The following is a 19,299-nucleotide window of genomic DNA, read 5'->3' on the forward strand; positions in this document are numbered from 1 at the left end:
CTGTATCCCAATACTTTTGTTCCTTTCCAATTGTGATCCTCATGCATTTGTATTTGAGCTCAGTTTATCAACAAGGGCTTCTGGATGTCATCTCTGCTCCTTGGGTACATAACAGAGTCCCATCACTCCAAGCACAAATGGCAACTCATATACTACCAGCCCCACATGCCAAAGGGCACAGCAGGCATGAGGATGCAGTATCGAGAAACATTCCAGCATCACAGCTCCTCATTCTGGTTTCCACGTTGCCCAATACTGACTACTTACTTACAAGACTCATAGACAATATTTGCATTTGGTCCCAGGCACCTGCTTAGTACTGAGAATTGAAATCTAAATGGAAAACTAAGTATCGTTCTGGTCCATGAAAGCCTTTTACTGTAACTTCTCCAATGTCAGAAGTGTGATCTTCAGAAAAGGAGTCCCGATACCTTCTGAAAGTAATTTTCTGTACATTGTTCAGTGAGATTACAGGGTGGAAAAGCCTTCTATACAAGCAACCTACAAGCTCCCTGACAAGGGTCTCACAGCTATATCCACAGAAACAGATAAGTAACATACATCCGTTTCACACTCCTTTGTGGTAACCAGACTCAAACTTCGCTAGATATGAGTAGCCAGGTAATACCCTGATTGCTACAAGACCAGGATTTATTATCAGTGAGAGAAACCCAGCTTCAGCAAAGAGCACGAGCAGGTCTGTGTCTAAGCAGCCACACTTTCCACTTCTGGCAACAGGAGTGCTACCAATGATGGCAATGAAATGAATGAGGTTTTACAAAGCTGTCAGTGTGAGCAAGGTTCAAAGCTGCAACTCTGAGGCACAGGCTCTGGCAGGATCTAGATTGACCTGAGTTTTCTGCTTGCAGAGGAGGGGATGGGAAAGGACAGGTGACAACAGTCTCCAGCCAATACCCCACATCTGAGAGGGTCTAGCACAGTTAGAACAAGACAAAACATTAGGAGTTAGAGCTATCACTTAGTAAAAAAGAAACAACTGCCTCCCAAATCTGCCATACTGAAAATAAAACCCCAACATAAACACAGAACTGAACATCTGAAACACTGTTCGTGCTTACAACCATATTTAAGGAACTTGAGCATTAAGAGGGAGAGATTTTGTCTCACCACTGCTGCAATGGAGCTGCAAAATCAAGTTACATGGAAACAAAATCCCTTCTTCCAAACATCCACTTAACAAACATTTATTATTAAAACCTGGAAAGGCTTCAGGTATCCTAAATCTGAAAGGGGCTCAAAAAATCCCAAGAGTCACTGAACTAAACCCAATTGAGCGGTTGATGCTCCTGACACATCATAAAAAAAGAAGTTTCTTTAAAAAAATTTTTTTTTTGCACATTTTTCCTCATGGATTTATAAAATGCCAACAGGATGCTAGAAAAGTTTAACATAAGGGAATGTGCTTTGGAAACATTATTAAAACGTATGTTCCTAGAGAATGACATTATCAAGTTTGTGGTACTCCTTTTCACCTGACTGGCTATGTTTGAGAAGGTTCCTCCCCCTGAGCCTGGGTCCGTGAGGTTAGAAAAGCAGAGCTCCCATACTGCCAACTTCACTCTGTTCCTTTACAAAGATCTCAAAGTACTGATAAATGATAGTGACAGCCAGCAGAATTCCAGTTCCAGACCCAATTGCCCCCAGGAAGTCTGCCAACACAGACAGGGCGCCGATACACAGACCACCAAATGCAGCAGCTGTAGGGATGTACCTGTGAGACACAAAACGGGGACAGAAGAGATGCCATTAGTGTTTGCTCAGGATGTTAACAACTATAGTAGGGTTAGTGGTATTTGGGGTCTACAGGTAGTATCTATATCAGAGGCAGGGTTTAAGAAACAATCCCACTGAGAACAGGAAGAACACAGATAATCTAACCAGGTGATTAAAAACCCAAGAACTACACAAGTGGAGAAAAGTCAATGGCAGAACACTCTCTTCTCCCATGGATCTAAATTCATAGAATCACAGAATCCCAGGTCACAAGGGACTAAAGGATCATCTCTTTAGGCAAAGTATGACCTAGACAAGATGTCCCAGCATCCTGTCCAGCTGAATCTTGACTGCCCAATGTCAGGGTAACCACCACTTCCCTGGGGAGATTATTCCAATGGCTGATCATTCTCAGTGTGAAAGATTTTCCTCTTGTGTCCAGTCAATCTCCCCAGGTGTAAGTTGTACCCATTGCCCCTCGTCTTTTCCATGTGACTCCTTATAAAAAGGGAGTCTCCATCTTCTTTTCAGTCACCCTTTAAATACTGGAATATGGTGATAAGGTCTCCCCTGAGTCTTCTTTTCTCCAGGCTGAACAGTCTCAGCTCTCATACAGCTGCCCAGTCCTTGGATCATCTTTGTGGCCTTTCTCTTACCAAGAACAAGGATAAGAATCACACAACAGTGCTAATATATTAGATAAAGTCTATGTAAGAACAGTACTCAAGACAACACCACATTAAAGATTACAAACTAGATGATCTTAAGGTCCTTTCCAACCTTAGCCATTCTATGATTAGGAAATCCTTGTGCATCAGACTGAAGTAGTACACTCTGACAACACTCTGCATAAGCAGCCTGTGAAGTGTGTAGCTCACCTGTTTAGTTCATGTACCATTGAAGTTTCCCTGTGGCCTCGCATTACCATTTGCTGTTCTTTCAGCTGTTTGGCAACCTGTATTGAATCAAGGAATGGAGCAAGTCAGTTTGGCATCATTTCCCAAGATCACAGAATTCAGTGCTACAGAAGCAGTAAATGGTGATGGGTTTGGGATTTTTATTTTTGGTATTTGGTTTGGGGGTTTTGGTGGGTTTTTTTTTGCTTTTATATTATTCATCCAAGTTTAAAACATCCAATATTTTAACTTCAGACAGATTTGTAGTCACAGGCACTTTCCCACACTGTCAATTACACAAAGCTTTTTGGATAAATCTAGTCCTGTTAGGAAAAGGGAGATCTGGAAATTGGTACGTTCTCATACAGCCAAAATTCCTGTTTTGCCACCTACCCTTCTCCTGGCCAGGGTTTACTAATGTTAGCAAAACCATCCTATGAAATGCCCACTCCATTTCAGTTTCCAATAGAAGCTACATGCCTTAGAAAGAATCTCTTCTTGGAACATCATTCTTAGATTGGATTTCTGCAGCTGTACAGGGTTACAGCAGAGCCCTGCAAACGTTTTACTAACAACTGAGGGTTACAAACTCTAGCAGGGGAACTCCTGAAGGTGCTTGTCACAGAACCTACTGTACTGAGAGAACACCTTTCAGATGATCAAGCTTCCAGTTTTCCACTACATAGTGAACATTTAAGTAATGATCTATCAATTTTTGGTTTTGACCTTGTTTACATGAAGTTAAAATAATTTTACTCAGTATCAGGAAATTACATTAAAGTGTTAAAAGCTGCATGATGGTTTATGCTGAAATGAAGATCTGGCTGTACATGGCTGTGAGTAGTGCCTCTTGCATGCCTGACAAGAAGCAGCTATGCTCGAGTCCAAAACAAGAGTGTTCACACTGTTACAGTAACTGTGCAACTATTAGATGTGTGTTAAAGAATGGATGAATCTGTTCCACATGGCTGCCAAACTTGATTTCCTACCCTAAACCACACCATACAAACACACCATGATGACAACTGTTTTCCATCTTTGTTTCCAGTTCCAATTTCAGAATGATACAGCTGCTGAACAGCAAGTATTGTGCAGCAAATTGGGATTTTGAGAAGCCAGGCCCAGGTACAACAGTGCACTGCACTAGATTCCCTGTTATCAGCACTCTCAAGTTAAAAATAACAGTCTCTAGTTAACCTTCCCCTAAAGAAGTTAAGAACTCCCTATGGCAGGCATGGGAATTCCAAGCTTTACCTGCACGTTCTTAACCGGTAACTGCCTTGCACATGGTGCATCTGTCATTTGATGCTGAAAGAGTTTTTACCTTTCCTGTTACCTTGCCTGCCCTCACACTGAGCAGATGCTACATAGCAATGTTCAAAGACTGCCAATGAAAGCAATTCTTTTGAGTTTTGTTGTTGTTTTTGAAAAAGCAGTAAACAGAACAAGGAAAAAATCACCCCCTTTACCTGTTTACATCATGTAAGCTTACACAATTTATCATTTTAAACTTACATCTTTGGCAGAAGAGCCAGAGACTTCAATCCACGTCTTGGAGAAGAAAGCACAGGAGCCTAACATAAATACAATATAGACAACTGCGTGTACAGGGTCTTCTAACACTGAAGAAAAGGACTCTGGAGGTGACAGGTAATAACAAAGACCACCAACTGGATAAGCACGAGCAGGGCCTCCAGATGATGTGTCCTAAAAGAAGGAAGCAAACAGTCACCATCTTTCCTACTATTTCTTAGCCTTAAAGCTAAGCCTGAGCTTGTATCACCTTCATGTCACTGTCATTACCACTACAGCAGCACACAAAGATTCAACTTTAGTGTCACAAGCAGTAAAAAAAGGAGAAATAGAACACAACAACGAACAGCAAAAATATCCAGGACAGCAAAGACTAGCCCAAGGTAAAAGGAGATCTGACAGCTACACACATCAGGTCTCAGATTTCAGAGTTTCAGCATACAGGATCACCCGTAGAAATGTGCCTTAATACCTAGAGAGAGACCATCTCTTCAACCATGCCTTTTAATGGCGCTCTTATAAAGCTGTATGCAAGAGTAGAAGGAATACTCACAGACCAAGTGCCCAGCAGGCTAACCAGTAAGTTGCCACTGAAGCGAGCAGAAAGCATCTGGGAGATGACGTACAAGTTGGACACCAGGGCAGACTGAAGAATAATGGGAATGTTGGAAGTATAGAACAGCTTGATGGGGTAGGTGTTGTACTGGCCACGGTAGCGAGCAGATTTGATGGGAAGATCGACTCTGAAGCCCTGAAAAGATTTCAAAACAAAGTCCCCTGTTATGTCTGGGCATGAGCCGATACCACAGGTCATAGATGAAGCAAAGACTGAATGTAGTATCCAGGAAAAGAAACACTAAAACTTCCTTTGCTCTTCAGCAGCTTGCTGCAACAAACAGCAAGGGACACATGGGTTTAAAGACCTCAAAGTTTGGGTTAGGCAATATTACATGTACATTCATCAATTTGTTGGTTTGGGTTTGTTTTCTTTCAGAGACACAGTAGGTTTCAAATCTTTTGTGTGGCTATAGTAAATGTGGAAATCATTAACAGAAGCCCATGTTAAATGAACATCCGCATGTTGTAGGTATAAAAATGAGTCTCCTGAAAGCATTAGAAAGTGAAATGATAATTTCTTGTACAAGGAAGCAGACTGCAGTTCTACTTCCACACAGCAGTTTCACAGTCCTTTTTATTCCAACTGACCTGGAAGTAAATTACAATAGCAAAGACGAAGATGGTAGCAATCAGGTTCATGAGGTTGGGGAGATTCTGACGGTAAAAGGCCTCTCGAAGGGCTCTGACTTTGTCTGTACGAGTAGCCAGAAGATGGAACAGAGCAATGATGGCTCCCTCAAATTCCATGCCTTGGAAAGAACAAGAAAAACCAAGTCAGGTGTGCTGTGACTATCTCGATATGTCAGCACTTTGTCCCATAAAGCAAACTTCTGACCTACAGGATTCAGAGTTAGGATTTCTCCAGCTCTTATGCATCTTGAGTATGCTCTCAGACTTTTACTACCATTATCCTTTATAGGATAACATTATTTCCAAGATTTTTTTTAAAGATGTCAGTAACAGCATTTGCCATTTAAGTTTACACAAAAAAAACAAAACAAAACTTTGTCTTTTGTACAAGATTTCTATAAAGAAAACAGACTGCGCCATGTACCTCGTCCTGTGTTCACTGTGGTGGGGCTGAAGGCTTTCCACACTATAGTCTCACAGATATTGGTAGCAATGAAGAGAGAGATGCCAGAACCAAGACCATACCCTTTCTGTAGAAGCTCATCCAAGAGCAGAACTATCAATCCAGCCACAAAAAGCTACAGCAAAAGAATAGAAACACAGCATTAGTCCCATCCCTTTTTAGTTTTTGTTAAAATAATAACTTGTATTAAAATATAAAGATACGTGTAAGAGGAAACAGGAATACTTGGATCTTTCTTCTCTGCATGCAGGACAGGCAGCTCATAAGGCTGATATTTTTGACCCTTTCAGAGGGAGAATAAGTAGAAAGGACTAGAAATTACCTGAATTGTGATAAGCAGGCATATCCCAGCACCCATCTCAGATGGGTCTCCATACATCCCAGTCATTACATACACAATAGACTGTCCAATGGTAATGATCATTCCAAACACTGCAGAATAAAAACCAGAAAGTATGTATTTGTTCTGGAGATTTATGTCAGTGGGTGATTATAGAGAATATGAATCACTTCTTTGTGGAGTAAAGTTGGGAAGGAATACAGAAGTTACAGGATGTTTAAATTCAAGGGCTTGTGAAGTTTGTTGTATGAAAACTGGCACTGAAAATACAGACACAAACACTTCAGCAACAAATACACTTAGAAGCAAGTGGGTTTGGTTACCAAAGATTGCTTTGGGTAAAGAAAACTCTGAAGCTGTTAAAATATTAACATGGTTTTGGTAATTTATGATTCTTTTTTCTGGTGAACAGATCAGTGAGTAGTGTGGTGCAGCATCAAATAGCTAAAGAATACTCGAGTGTTTTTAGAAGTCATTTATTAAATGAACACAGTTACTCTAAACCATCAGCCTTTAATATCAGCCATTACTCACGTTTCTGTGCTCCGTTGAAGAGGGCTCTGTCCTTTGGGGTGTCACCAACTTCAATTATCTTAGCACCTGCCAAAAGCTGCATGATGAGCCCAGAAGTGACAATGGGTGAAATGCCCAGCTCCATCAACGTACCTGCCAGACACAGAAAGAGCAGGGAAAGAAAATAATGTCACCAGTCTTAATTCACACCTGCATTAGGAAACCTCTGAAATTTATACAAACCATCATGAATTTTATTCTTCTGCAAGACAGACTCCAAGATGTGACCCAGAAAACCACAACACCCGTATAACATGGCTTGAAACACAAATCAGAAGGCTTCAAATATGTATGGAAGATTGCAACAGCAGCAAAGCAAGGTAATGGGGAACTGTAGCTTCCCTACAAAATGCTCCTTGATCTCTGGACATATAACAGACTGTACACAGCCAACCATATCATTCTGTCCACAAAGCTGTGGCTTTCCCAATGCCACACTGCTTTATAATTTTACATAATAGATGATTTTGCCTCTCTCCTTCAGTTTTTATCTTCATTAAAATAAGTGCAGCACAGGAATGAGTCCAGAAATGTTCCAGTTCAAGATAGAAAAAAAAAAAAAGCCCTCCTGAAAGACTGACCGTACCTCTATTTGATGCCAAAATCACTCTCATCCAATAGAATGGATCTGCTGAGTCTGATGACATAATACCAAACAAGGGAATCTGCATTTCCAGCCAAGAGAGGAAAACAGGATTAAATTAGAGACTTCGTAACATCCTTTAAACATTTCAGCTCTTCCTTAAGAACACAAGAAAGAAACGTACCTGGCAGCATACTAAGAAGATGAAGAGTGTGATAGCTGTCCAGAGCACCTTTTCCTTAAACTGAATCTAAAGGGGGAAAATCAACAAGCAAAGCTGCTAAAGCTGTCACGATAACAAGATCTAGTCAATCAGGCAAACTTTCATTGCAGCTAAAGCACACTTGATTTTCCTGTGAAGGGACAAAGTACAGAACATCCTAAAGGAAATAACTCACTGTTCATCCCCTTTATACAAGTGATGAATACTGTTCATCCCTTTTATTCCAAGGCCTTCTATACAAGGCCAAAGAAAACGACAAAACTTTCCTGAAACTTTAATCCAGGTAAATAAGCTTATGTCAATGGAAGGTAATGCTGGTACTTCCACAGAAATGAGTCCTATATCTTCATAAGAAAGAGCTTCTGATGAGAAGAAAAATAATACAGAGAAGCTTCTCCTAGCAAAGAGTCTTAGATTAGAACTTATGAAGCAAGATGCTATTTTAAACTAATCTCATTTACACCCCAGTATGTCCTGCTTTCAACATCTCACTAAGGCACAACCATATCTGCACAACTGCATTTACCAGCAGATATGTGCTTGTACAACCATATCCCCAATACAGAATATACAAGACAAGCACTGCACTAAAAACAACTGTGCCTAAAGCTCCCATTCTCCCAGGAAAAAAAACCCAAACAAAACCCACAAATACAAACTGAAGTATAAACGTTTTACACTGTACAAATAGAAAGCTATGAAGAAAAATTTATTCCCTTACCTTCCGTTCTGGCTTTTGGATTTCAGGCAAGATGACACAGAAGGGCTTGATGACTTCAAGAAATTTGACTGTATGGGAACAAGTTAAAAGACAAAGTGAACACATATGTAACAAACAACGATCTCCTCCTAGTGAACAAGACACATCCTTAGATCAGGGAAGCCTCCAGCTTAGAATGAGCATACGACAGAAGAAGGCATCTGCAAAGTCACAAGTTCTCCTGAGAGCCAAGAGATACGATTTTGAATAGTTAATGCAAAACTTTTCAAGGCAAATCTGAGACTGCACACATATTTTGGACTTATTTGAACTAACAGAGTATGATGAAGCAGAACGGAAACTACTGGTGACTTCCCACTTCCCCCCTCTACTTGCTGCCATGAGACCCCCCTGCAGTGCTGCACCCATCTCTGGGGCAACAACACAAGAGGGACATGGAGCTGCTGGAGGGAGTCCAGAGGAGGCCACGGAGATGCCCTGAGGGCTGGAGCAGCTCTGCTCTGGAGGCAGGCTGAGAGAGTGGGGCTGGAGAATACAAGAGAACGCTCCTGAAGGGGAGACCTTAGAGCAGCTCCAGTGCCTGAAGGGGCTGCAGGAAACCTGGAGAGGGGCTTGGGACAAGGGCCTGTAGGGACAGGCCAAGGGGAATGGCTTGAACCTGCCCGAGGGGAGACTGAGATGAGCTCTTGGGCAGAAGCTCTTCCCTGTGAGGGTGCTGAGGCACTGGCACAGGGTGTCCAGAGAAGCTGTGGCTGCCCCATCCCTGGCAGTGTTCAAGGCCAGGTTGGACACAGGGGCTTGGAGCAAGCTGCTCCAGTGGAAGGGGTCCGTGCCCGTGGCAGGTGCTGGAACTGGATGAGCTTTAAGGTTCCAACACAAACCAGTCTGGGACTCACTACGGAAGGCAACAACTTCAGATGCAATTTCATAACACTTTAAAACCAGCCCATAGAAAGTATTTACTCAATTTAAAATGATCAATCGCCTGTAAAGTTACACTGGATTGTGGGTTTAAATTTAAATCAAACTACTATCTACAGTCCTACATCTACAATATTATACTGACTAAAATGCTTTTCAAGCAGCAGCCTCTGAAGCCTTCCCTTCATTCAGATTACTCTAGCCTGCACCCACTGTTTCTAGCTTGCTCTGGCAAGGCAACTGAAAGCCTTATGACCAACCCTAGCTGGACAGCGCGTCTCTCCCTGCCTCGTACAGCACCAGCACAGCGAGCCCCGGATGCCCGGCCCTAAGTGCCTGCCAGGCAGAGCAAGCCGGTCACCAGGCACCACGGAGCAATCTCCCTTCCCAGCACGATCTGCCATTGCCAGGAAACGTGTCTTTCCATGAAAATAAACGAATTAAAACCCCAGGGGAAGCCTCGAACCCAGAGTAAGGGAGACCCGCGCAGGACTGGCCGCGGAGGGAGACCCGACAATGTGGTCAGCTCCGAGGGCCGTGAGTGAAGGCCTGCGGCCTCCGCGCTGAGCGGCGGCCCCTCAGGGAGACTCCCACGGAGAGGAGCCCGTCCCAGGCTACCTGTGAAAGCGCAGCCGGGGGCCGAGCCACGGCCCCGCGGACACCCCAGTCCCCTCCTATCCCCTCCCTTCCCCCGCAGCCGCCCCCGGCCGAGGCGCCCGGTACTCACTGCCCATGGCGGCCGCCGGACGGGAGCAGCAGCGCGGGCACCGGCGGCAGCGGCCTCAGAGGGACACGTCAGGCACCGGGCTCGGCCGCCCCCTTCCGCTTCCTGCCACGCGCCGCGTCCGCCGCGCGCCGCCGCCACTGCGCAAGCGCTGTCCCGCAGCGACAGTCGCCCTCCGCCGCAGAGACGGCAAAGCGCCTACAACCCCCATCATGCACTGCTGCTAGGGTGACCTACGCCCCCAAAGCGGGCGCCTGATACTTATTGGCTCCCCGCGGGACTAGCCAACCAATCAGATGACAGCAGTGGCGCGCAGCTTGCTGGGAGTTGTAGTCTTGCGTGTCTCGGCTCACACCTGAGCGAGGTGCAGGTATGCGGTTGCGGGCTATTGAGAGGGACAGAAATGCAGACGTTGGGGTTTGACAGATAAATCTATAAATAAACGCTTTAAAATTGATTTTCTGCCTTTGTGTTTTTTTATAACGGAGTGTTTTGGGCCGTTCTCAGCAGGAAGAAACTCCATGTGCACACAGAACGCAGCCGGGGGTGTCACACAGTCCCGCTTGAGCCGGGGTTTAACGCACACAGGTCGAGCTGGGCTACTAATAGAGTGTGAAACATTAAACGTGAAACACTGAAGCTGCGGGTCAAGAAGTCACGGTACAGCAGCGTGTGGCACTGAGCATCCGTCTGTCACTCGGGAGCACTAGCAAGTGATGTGCTTACACTGAATCACTGCTGAAGGGGTTTCCTTCTGAGAGTCACTAATGCCCTTGGGGCTTTTCAGCCCTTTGTATGTATATAGATATATATATATAAATATCTAATATATAAAAATATAATAGTACAGTATAAATATATATATTTCATCTGCAATAAAAGGTAAGCAGAAGTTAGAGAAAAGAGAAAAGTAATTACAAGCATTAATATAAAGCACACAGAATCAGTGTACAGGCTCCATTATATCTATAGAGCCCAAATCTCCCTGCTGTTTTCCAGGGACTTAGGTATGCTTTGTTTGATTATCTGGTCCCCACTTTTCCAAGCTTAAAAGACTAGAATTATAGAATTCTAGAATACCAGGTTGGAAGGGACTTCAGGAATCATCCGGTCCATAGAAAGCTAGTCCTAATTCCAGTCCTGATGCCCCTTTAGAATGCATTCTGAAACCATCCATCTTCTCTAGGAGTTCTTTAAAACATATACCAATAGGCCTGAGAATGCATTAATTCTTGTCCAAAGCAGCTTATGTCAAAACATTCAATTTACCAAAACTGGTTCTAACCCACCCATTTCTCATTAGAGAGAAAGCAGCTGCTTTCCTACTGACATGCTGTCCTGCAGAGCTGATTTGACTTACTAATGTGGGCACTGTGCCTGGTGTATCAGAGCTGATAAGGTGGAGAAGGAAGCAATGGTTTTGTGGAAGGCTGGGCAAGGAAGAAACAGCAGTGATCCAGAGAATGGGTGGTAGAAGCATGCAATGAAATGCCAAAATTTGCAGAATTCATTAAAATAAGGCAAATTATTATGGGAGGTGTTGGTAACATCGCTATTGCCTGATCACTGCTATGGTAGAAAGAGTAACATGGCTTTATCCTTATCTAAATGGCTCATCTAAGGGCTTTTAGCCCTTTGGAAGTGAGGTGTCTGTCTACAATCTCTATGGTCAGTGGAGATACAAGTGGACACCTCTGGAGAAATACTCTACCTATTTTACACATCTAATTTCAGATTAGATGACTCATCCTCTGAAGGTATCCATCTCTATTAATTATAGTGGGAGCTAAGGGGACCAATTCAGACTAGATACTATATTTTAGACATCTGATGCTAGAGGAGATGAATGAAGACTGAAGTTGCCTTCTCAAAGGCATTATCTCTCAATCAAGCTCAGGCATTTTTTAAAGAGTCTGAGGGGAAGCTTGTCAATCTACTCTTCTTATTGTAATTGCTTTTTGACAAAGAGATAATGTCAGTCTTCTAGGGTCTCAGTCTATCTCCCTTCCACATTGACCAGTCTGCACTTAAAAACTGGCCCTGTGAGATAGTCACAGGTGGGTTTTGTGCTAGTAGCCTTTATCTGTGCTATAAGAATAGGTAAAAGTATTGAATGGACTGTCATTCTTTGCACGGCTCACTTAGAATCATAGAATAGTTAGGGTTGGAAAGGACCTTAAGATCACCCAGTTCCAACCTCCTACCATGGGCAGGGACACCTTGCACTAAACCATGGCACCCAAGGCTCTGGCCAACCTGGCCTTTCAGGGATGGAGCATTCACAACCTCCCTGGGCAACCCATTCCAGTGCCTCACCACCCTTGCAGTACAGAACTTCTTCCTTATATCCAATCTAAACCTCCCCTGTTGAAGTCTGAACCCATTACCCCTTGTCCTGTCACTACAGTCCCTAATGAAGAGTCCCTCCGCAGCATCCCTATAGGCCCCCTTCAGATACTGGAAGGCTGCTCTGAGGTCTCCACGCAGCCTTCTCTTCTCCAGGCTGAACAGCCCCAACTTTCTCAGCCTATCTTCATACAGGAGGTGCTCCAGTCCTCTGATCATCCTCATGGCCTCCTCTGGACTTGTTCCAACAGCTCCATGTCCTTTTTATGTTGAGGACACCAGAACTGCACACAATACTCCAAGTGAGGTCTCATGAGAGGAGAGGGGCAGGATCACCTCCTTTGACCTGCTGGTCACTGCTTGAGTTCCTGTTGGTTTTAAAAATAACTTTAGACAATAAGATAATCTGTTTTCCTACTGTAAAAAGATAACCTTAAATTACATAGAATTGACTACTTAGACATGAAACTGAAAACTCATGGTTTTGCTTACATCCCTATTTTGTGCAGTCAGGGTCTCAACTTCACATTTGGGTGCAGTCCTACAGCTAAAATTTGCCCCCCAAATGCAATTCTAAGTAGAAAAAACGCTTGATGAAAGTGAGCTTTCTTAGGACCTTCCAGTGAAAAAACCCTGGTTTGCGAGCTGAAGTAAAAAAATACATAGAGAGAAGCCCAATTCAACTCCTTTGTATCATCAGCCGTGGCTGCAGAACAGCAGTGAAAAAGAAACTGAAGACAGATCCTGGGGAGTTACTGCAGTAAAGCTGTGTGAAACACCGGGTCAGATTCTGTCCTGATGCGACTCCCTGACTTTGACAGTTTATTTTGGGGAACCATTTTGGCAGCCAATTTGTCTGAGTGACAAAAAAGGCATTTGATCACTAGAAATGATTTTTACACTGTGTTTAGGAAGCACCGCAAAAGGACTCGGATTAGACTGATGCCAGCTGGTACAACTGGAATGATGATGGTGAGGAGGGTTGCGTGTAATCAATAAACTGCTCTTTAGAGAACAGCAACATCTGAGAAGCAGACATAGATGATAAACAGCTTGCTCTTTGCATGTTTTGCTATTTGTCTTTGCACCAAATCAGTGCCACACTAATCCTGCTTTGGATATAGTGCAATTTAGGATCATTAAAGGCATCAATATTCATTGATGCTCTGAAGCTTGTTAGGCAATGTGTGCCACTGTTTCACACAGTGCACATCTTCAGCATTCACTGAAAAATTATGTATCTCATTATACCTCTGTTGCATCAGCACAAAGTTGACTTTTAATTACTGCTTTGAAATCAGGCTTCGCTCTGTGGCAACTGACAACCGACACTGGACCCAATTGTGCTGAATTGTGCCTTGATGCAGACAACAAAAACTATATGGTTGCTTCAATAGCCAGAGGGAAAAAGCAGGAAATAGAGAGTAGAGACTGTGAGGGAAGAATAGGTGAATTTTTTACTGCCTTTTAATTCTAGTGGCATTGCTTGCAGAAACTGGCTACCATCTCGGATGGTTTCCACATCTGGGACATGCTCATACTCTGTTCCCACATCACTACACACTATCAGCATGCACGTTGCATTGAATAAAGGCCTTTTTTTTACCAAGGAGAATAAAGGAAACAGCTAAGCTGTTCTTATACCAGGTCTCATAGCATCTGTGGCTGGGATCACTAGAGGGCATTACAGACCTATTAGTTTGCACACACGTAGCAGTGTGTATGCATTCCTATTACAAAATAGGGCTAGTTAATGTTTGTGGCGTTGGGCTGCAAGAGGGGCTCTGTGTGCTGGGTCTGTTTAACAGCAGTATTCATAGCAGTCTGTGATTTTTGGTGTATAAACTCTGCCTAACCACAAGGTGGAAGAGCTGCTTTACTTATGATGCCATCTCAGCACGCATGAAACGCACACGGGTGTGTAGGAAGTTTTTACTACCATTATTTAATTGTTCCAGTGCATCGATACCCAAGGGTCCCATTCAGGACGAGTTCTTGTGCTAAATGTAATATAGATACAGTTCACAGTCCTGCAAGGAGCTTCCTGCAGAGAGATCCCAGTGCCCCACATGGTGCTTCGGGAGATCACTCATCTCTTTCTCTGCATAGCAGAGCTGTGCTGTGAGAGACCCTGTCCCTTCAGTGAGGCTCCCCAAAGAGATCAGCGTGTGGGGAGCTCCATGCAGTTGTGCTCAGATGCAGAAGCTGCATCTCCATCAGAGCGCACCGAGGAGCAACCACAACCATGGCATTACCTCCCCTTTGCCTGCCACCCCCATGCTGTCTCTCAGGCTGTTTGACAGCTGCTTGTCAAAGGTCTTCACTGATTAATCTACCCACGTAAATGGGCTCTAGAGGCAGCATCCTGCGTGAAGCAATTCAGGCTGCAAGTGGAAGCTCATGGTCCAAACGGTGAGTGTGGACTCATTTCTATAACAAATACTTTACTGTGCTGCTAACCTAAAAAGGACTTAACTACCAGCTCCTTTAAGGCCAACAGCCAAGCCCTATTGGTTTCAACAGAGCTAGGGTTTTCCCTGTAGTCTGTACTCAGAAGATAATCTCCCAGCTTGCCTAAGAAACATGAAGCAGTGTGTTAGTCACAAGTGGTGTCCCCCAGGGCTCAGTATCAGGGCCAGTTCTGTTTAATACCTTTATCAATGAGCAGGACAGGGGGAAAGTTTCATCACTGGAAGGGTTTTCTAGGAAGCTGAGCTGATTTCCAGTTGAAGAAATGCATTCTAAGAGATGAAGCCTGCAGTTTCTAAGAGGCACGAAATTCATCTCTCCGTAGTCCGGATGGGTGAGAAGTGCAAACTTTTCTCCTACCCTGAAGATCATAGGGTGTTTCACAACTGTGGCTATTTGCAAAAGATTTCCAATTTAAATCTCTAAAATGAGATACCCAAACCACTGATGAAACAGAATTGCCCTAGATATACTGAAAGGAGTAAGCTCATCTTCCCCACCAGGCGTAAGTCCAATATTGCAGTGCAGTAAAGAGTTTCCAACATCATTATCAGGACATGAGAGGTTAACTGAACATCTTTGTACTGCTTTGCATGCAATGTTTCCAATCCTGAACTCCTGTTATGACTCACACCCCTATTTCTCCAATTTGTTCAGCCAGGCACTCCTAGAGCATCACTTTTCTCTGTGCATTTATGGCAATACTTAATAAGGCATCTAAAATACTTTATAATAGTGTAAGTTTAATCAGCTGTGCTCTTAGCTGGCAGTGTTACAGCAGTGCTTTCTCAATAACCAGGATCCTGATTTCTGGCTCTGATAAGACAGACCTTCTATATAACACACACTTGTGTAACACAAACAGCGAGTGGCTAAACCCTGATCTTGTCAAGGAACAACAACAGAACTTCAACAGGACCAGCATTTCACCCCTTATCACTAAGTGAAGCCTTAATGTTTCAGGCAGAAACAAAATGTGACACGTAGGTTTGCAATGACAGCATTGATTCAGATAAAGCTCTCTAATAAAGCTACCTCCTGTTTGCTAAAACGTGCCACGAGGGGGACAAATGATGACAAATGATGGTGAAATTAAGCAGAACAGCAAACAAGGTTAGGCAGATCCTTGCCACTGTCAGTATGTGCAATACGGGCAGTTGGAATACATGCAAGAGGAATGAAGAGGTTTTACATCCTTCCCTGAGGGATGCAGTATTGGCTACTGCTGGCCACAGAACTCCAGCCTAGATTGATAATTCCTGGTTCTCAACTGATAGCCTTCAAATAGGAACCAAGAGGTGAATATTTCAAGACTGAAAGGCCCACAGCTAATACAAGGTTAAAGCCCCTCATTAACATTTAAAAGCTTCCCACGAGTTCTCTTCCTGCCTTTTTTAATGTTTTTGAAGTCTTCAAAACATTTTTAATGTAAAAAATGTGGTTTTAGAATGGTTGGGTTTCATGCCCTACTTGTTTCACTGTGACTTATATAACTGGATTCTCTATAAAATTATACCAGAGCTAACTAACCCAAAGACATTCGTATTTCTAGGGGTTAAGAATTAGCTTTCACTTATATGATCTGGTTTTTGATCATCAAACTATCGACCTGAACTACTGTTTAGAGGAAAAACCCCCAACCAAACAAGGCTATTTGGAACATTAAGGAAAAAAGTGCTTCTCTTGGAAGTATTGATGCCAGTTTCCCCTAAGTGCTTACAGCCTGGTGAACAGATAGAGTTCTGATAATGAACTCATTTACATGAAAATCACTGCCAGCTTGATCCTAACAGTCACCATGTGGAAGTTGGCCAGGATTAGAAATCATTGCTATTAACCTTCTAAGGGAGCCTTTACACCTTTGGAGACAGCTTTTGGCACGGAGCATTAACTTAATCTGGAGTTTTATGAGTCATTAGCAGAAATACCCTTCATGCTAAAACCACATTGGACCTATACTTGGGGATGGAAAAGTACCAGTAAGAGGAGGCCGTCTGGTTCTCAAGTCATCAAATCTTAAATGATGCTGGATCCCTTTAGCCCAGCTGGAATGTTCTGGCAGTAGCCAAAATATTAACAACATGGACATTGGACTTCTGCATCTCAAATCAGTGTTTGGCCATTGAATTTGGATAACCTCCTGCACACCCTGACCCAGAGCTGCCTTCTTCATCCCTACCTGCATGGGTACTGCTGTGCTGCACATAAAGCAGGGGCTGAGCTCTGCTTGCACTGGCATAACTTTTTCATGCAAATGAAGCATGTAATACATTAATATTTCTGCATGCAGTAATTATCATTTGCATCCTCGAAAAGAAAATGCTGTACATGTAAAATTAGGCTTTTGATCCCGGAATAGAACTGAATTCTGTTTATTTTGTGGGTATTTGCAGCTTGCTGAATAATTCTTCGAGTCTTTCCCTTTTGATCGCTTGACACCATCAGCTTCTCCATTTTACAAACTTTTTATAAATTATCTTTTTCCCTTTTTTTTTTAAATTATTTTTAATTCTGAGCAGCAGCAGCAGCAGAAATTCAGCAAGAATATTCTGCTCCTGGCTTTAAAACCAAAGCTGAAACCGGAGCTGCTGTTTGGTGTCCAGTGAATGAGCTTTGATTTGATTTTTATCGTATTTCATTCAGACTTCATTATAAAACATCTCCCAGGGACTCTTGCATGAGAAACACTTTGCACGTAAGAGCAGCGTTGCGTTTCCAAGGCTCCCATTTTTAAAGGTTATTGTAATGTTTTTATCCTGCTCACTTACCTCCATCACACACCACTGTGTGGCCGAACCCAGGGCACAGACAACTGCAGATGTCAGGAAACAGAGCTAGATGTCTCTGTAGGTTTTACTAATGGATTTTCTTTTCCAGGACTACTAAAGGGTTTCAGTGTGCTGTTAACCCAGTGACCAGCACTCCTGCATCTGACTGGGGGCAGGCCCCTGGCAGCTCTATTTCCACTGCTCCTTGACTCCACTTTTCTCTCAACTGTTTTAGTGATGTGAAAGTCGGTGCAGAACTTTAAACAAATGCTCCTCAAAAAGCTGCTGCAATTTAAATAGAGCATGTGACCTTTGTGGAGGGTTTGTGTTGTGATTTCTATACTGTTATTCCCAGTAGTCGGCTCCTTCTCTAGAACTGATCCATCCATATTTCCCAGTGGCTTTCAGGAGCTGGATAATTCCAGGTCTGCATTCAGGTTGGGCAAAGTGTTTTCCCAAGAACTTTCCTTCTACAAATTACAGTTTAAATCCAAACTCGATACAAATTTCTCATGGCATACCACTTCTTTTTAATCAACTTTTGATTACTATTTATCTCTTGATCTCCAAGAATGCTTTTGTAAATGCCAGCAGCGTGGCAGGCTTGGGTTGATCCTGCTCCTATTACAATCACTGGACTAAAATCCTGCTGGGACACATCCTCCAGGTAGATCACATCCCTGTGGATCTCCTTCTGCACGGTATAAAATGTATCCAGTAAATCCAATAACAACAGAAATAGGATTAAATACACAGTGCACAGATGGGTCCAAGAGAAGCGAGCTGCTACTTCTCTTTGTGTTTTTGCTCATAAAGATTTCCTTTCCTCATAAAGGTTACCCATATAAGTCTTTATAATATTTGCCTAGCTCAGCTAGGAAAATAAACCAGTAACTACAAGCTGATCTGTGCAACATCACTGCAGTACAAACAAAGTCCTCCTTAAATGCAAGCGAGCAGGACCCTGGCCAAGTGGGAAGAGCAAGAGAACAGTTAACAGGCTGGGGTTTGCGAGCCATGCCAAGCAGCTTAGCGGTCCTTAGTGAACATTTCTGTTACAGCAGCTTGCCCCAGATCAGAAACAAAGAAATCGGATTCAAGATTGAGCTGCTTAGGACAGCAGCATTAGGATGGCAAATTTCCTGGCAAGGTAACTGTTATTCTGTGCATCAGATGACTGCTCCATGCTGCAGCGCTGAGCAGGGGTGGATCCTTAATCCAGCCTGAAAAGTACCGAACAAAAACCTTTGGGAAGGTTTTATCAGCTATGAATACGGGAAAGAGGGTGAACTTCCTACCCCATGGTTCTGCTCATATGCTACTTGGCATTTTATATAAGAGCACGAGAAGCCATCAAGCAGTAAGCTCTTAAAGCGTGACTCACGACAGGGCTTTGCAGCAATTACCGATCTTTGCATAGTCTTTGATAGTTATCCCCTTGGAGCACTCCAAAGAGCAGGCTTTACAGCAGGGTAGCTTCAGAGCTGAGGTAACTGCTGAAGCATTAACCCACAGTTGGATGAGTGCATTTCCAAGTGGCAGTGCTGGCATCACACACCCATCAGCGGGTGCTTTTTCCTGCCTCTCTTTGTGCTGTGCCAGTATAGGGAGTTCTGAGCTTCATGGCAGCATGGACCATGACATGGTCTGTCTGCAAAAGACTTTGTCAAGTTCTGCAGCTGAACTACAGGTTTAGTCTTTTTCATACTCATTTAGTTCTGCCTGCAACGTGAGTGAATACCTTGCTTAGCTTTAGT

General features: G+C 43.4%; 1 protein-coding gene across 1 annotated transcript; it reads right to left on the reverse strand.

Annotated features, from left to right (window-relative positions):
• Window positions 1-1,191: 1,191 nt before the first annotated feature.
• Window positions 1,192-10,098, reverse strand: SEC61A1 (SEC61 translocon subunit alpha 1). The gene is made up of 12 exons (XM_061357136.1): window positions 9,963-10,098; window positions 8,315-8,382; window positions 7,555-7,620; window positions 7,374-7,452; window positions 6,749-6,880; window positions 6,197-6,306; window positions 5,836-5,989; window positions 5,370-5,530; window positions 4,717-4,914; window positions 4,146-4,337; window positions 2,613-2,689; window positions 1,192-1,732 (listed from the first exon to the last, which is right to left on the reverse strand). Exons 1-12 carry the CDS (start codon window positions 9,967-9,969, stop codon window positions 1,546-1,548), a joined length of 1,431 nt encoding a protein of 476 aa, XP_061213120.1. The 5' UTR covers window positions 9,970-10,098; the 3' UTR covers window positions 1,192-1,545.
• Between the last annotated feature and the right edge of the window lie 9,201 nt (window positions 10,099-19,299).

The sequence above is a fragment of the Neopsephotus bourkii genome, unplaced genomic scaffold (genome assembly GCF_033783945.1).
Source record: "Neopsephotus bourkii isolate Nb327-2 ecotype Australia unplaced genomic scaffold, CSIRO-AGI_Nbou_v1 NB_887, whole genome shotgun sequence".
Classification (NCBI taxonomy): Eukaryota; Metazoa; Chordata; class Aves; order Psittaciformes; family Psittacidae; genus Neopsephotus; species Neopsephotus bourkii.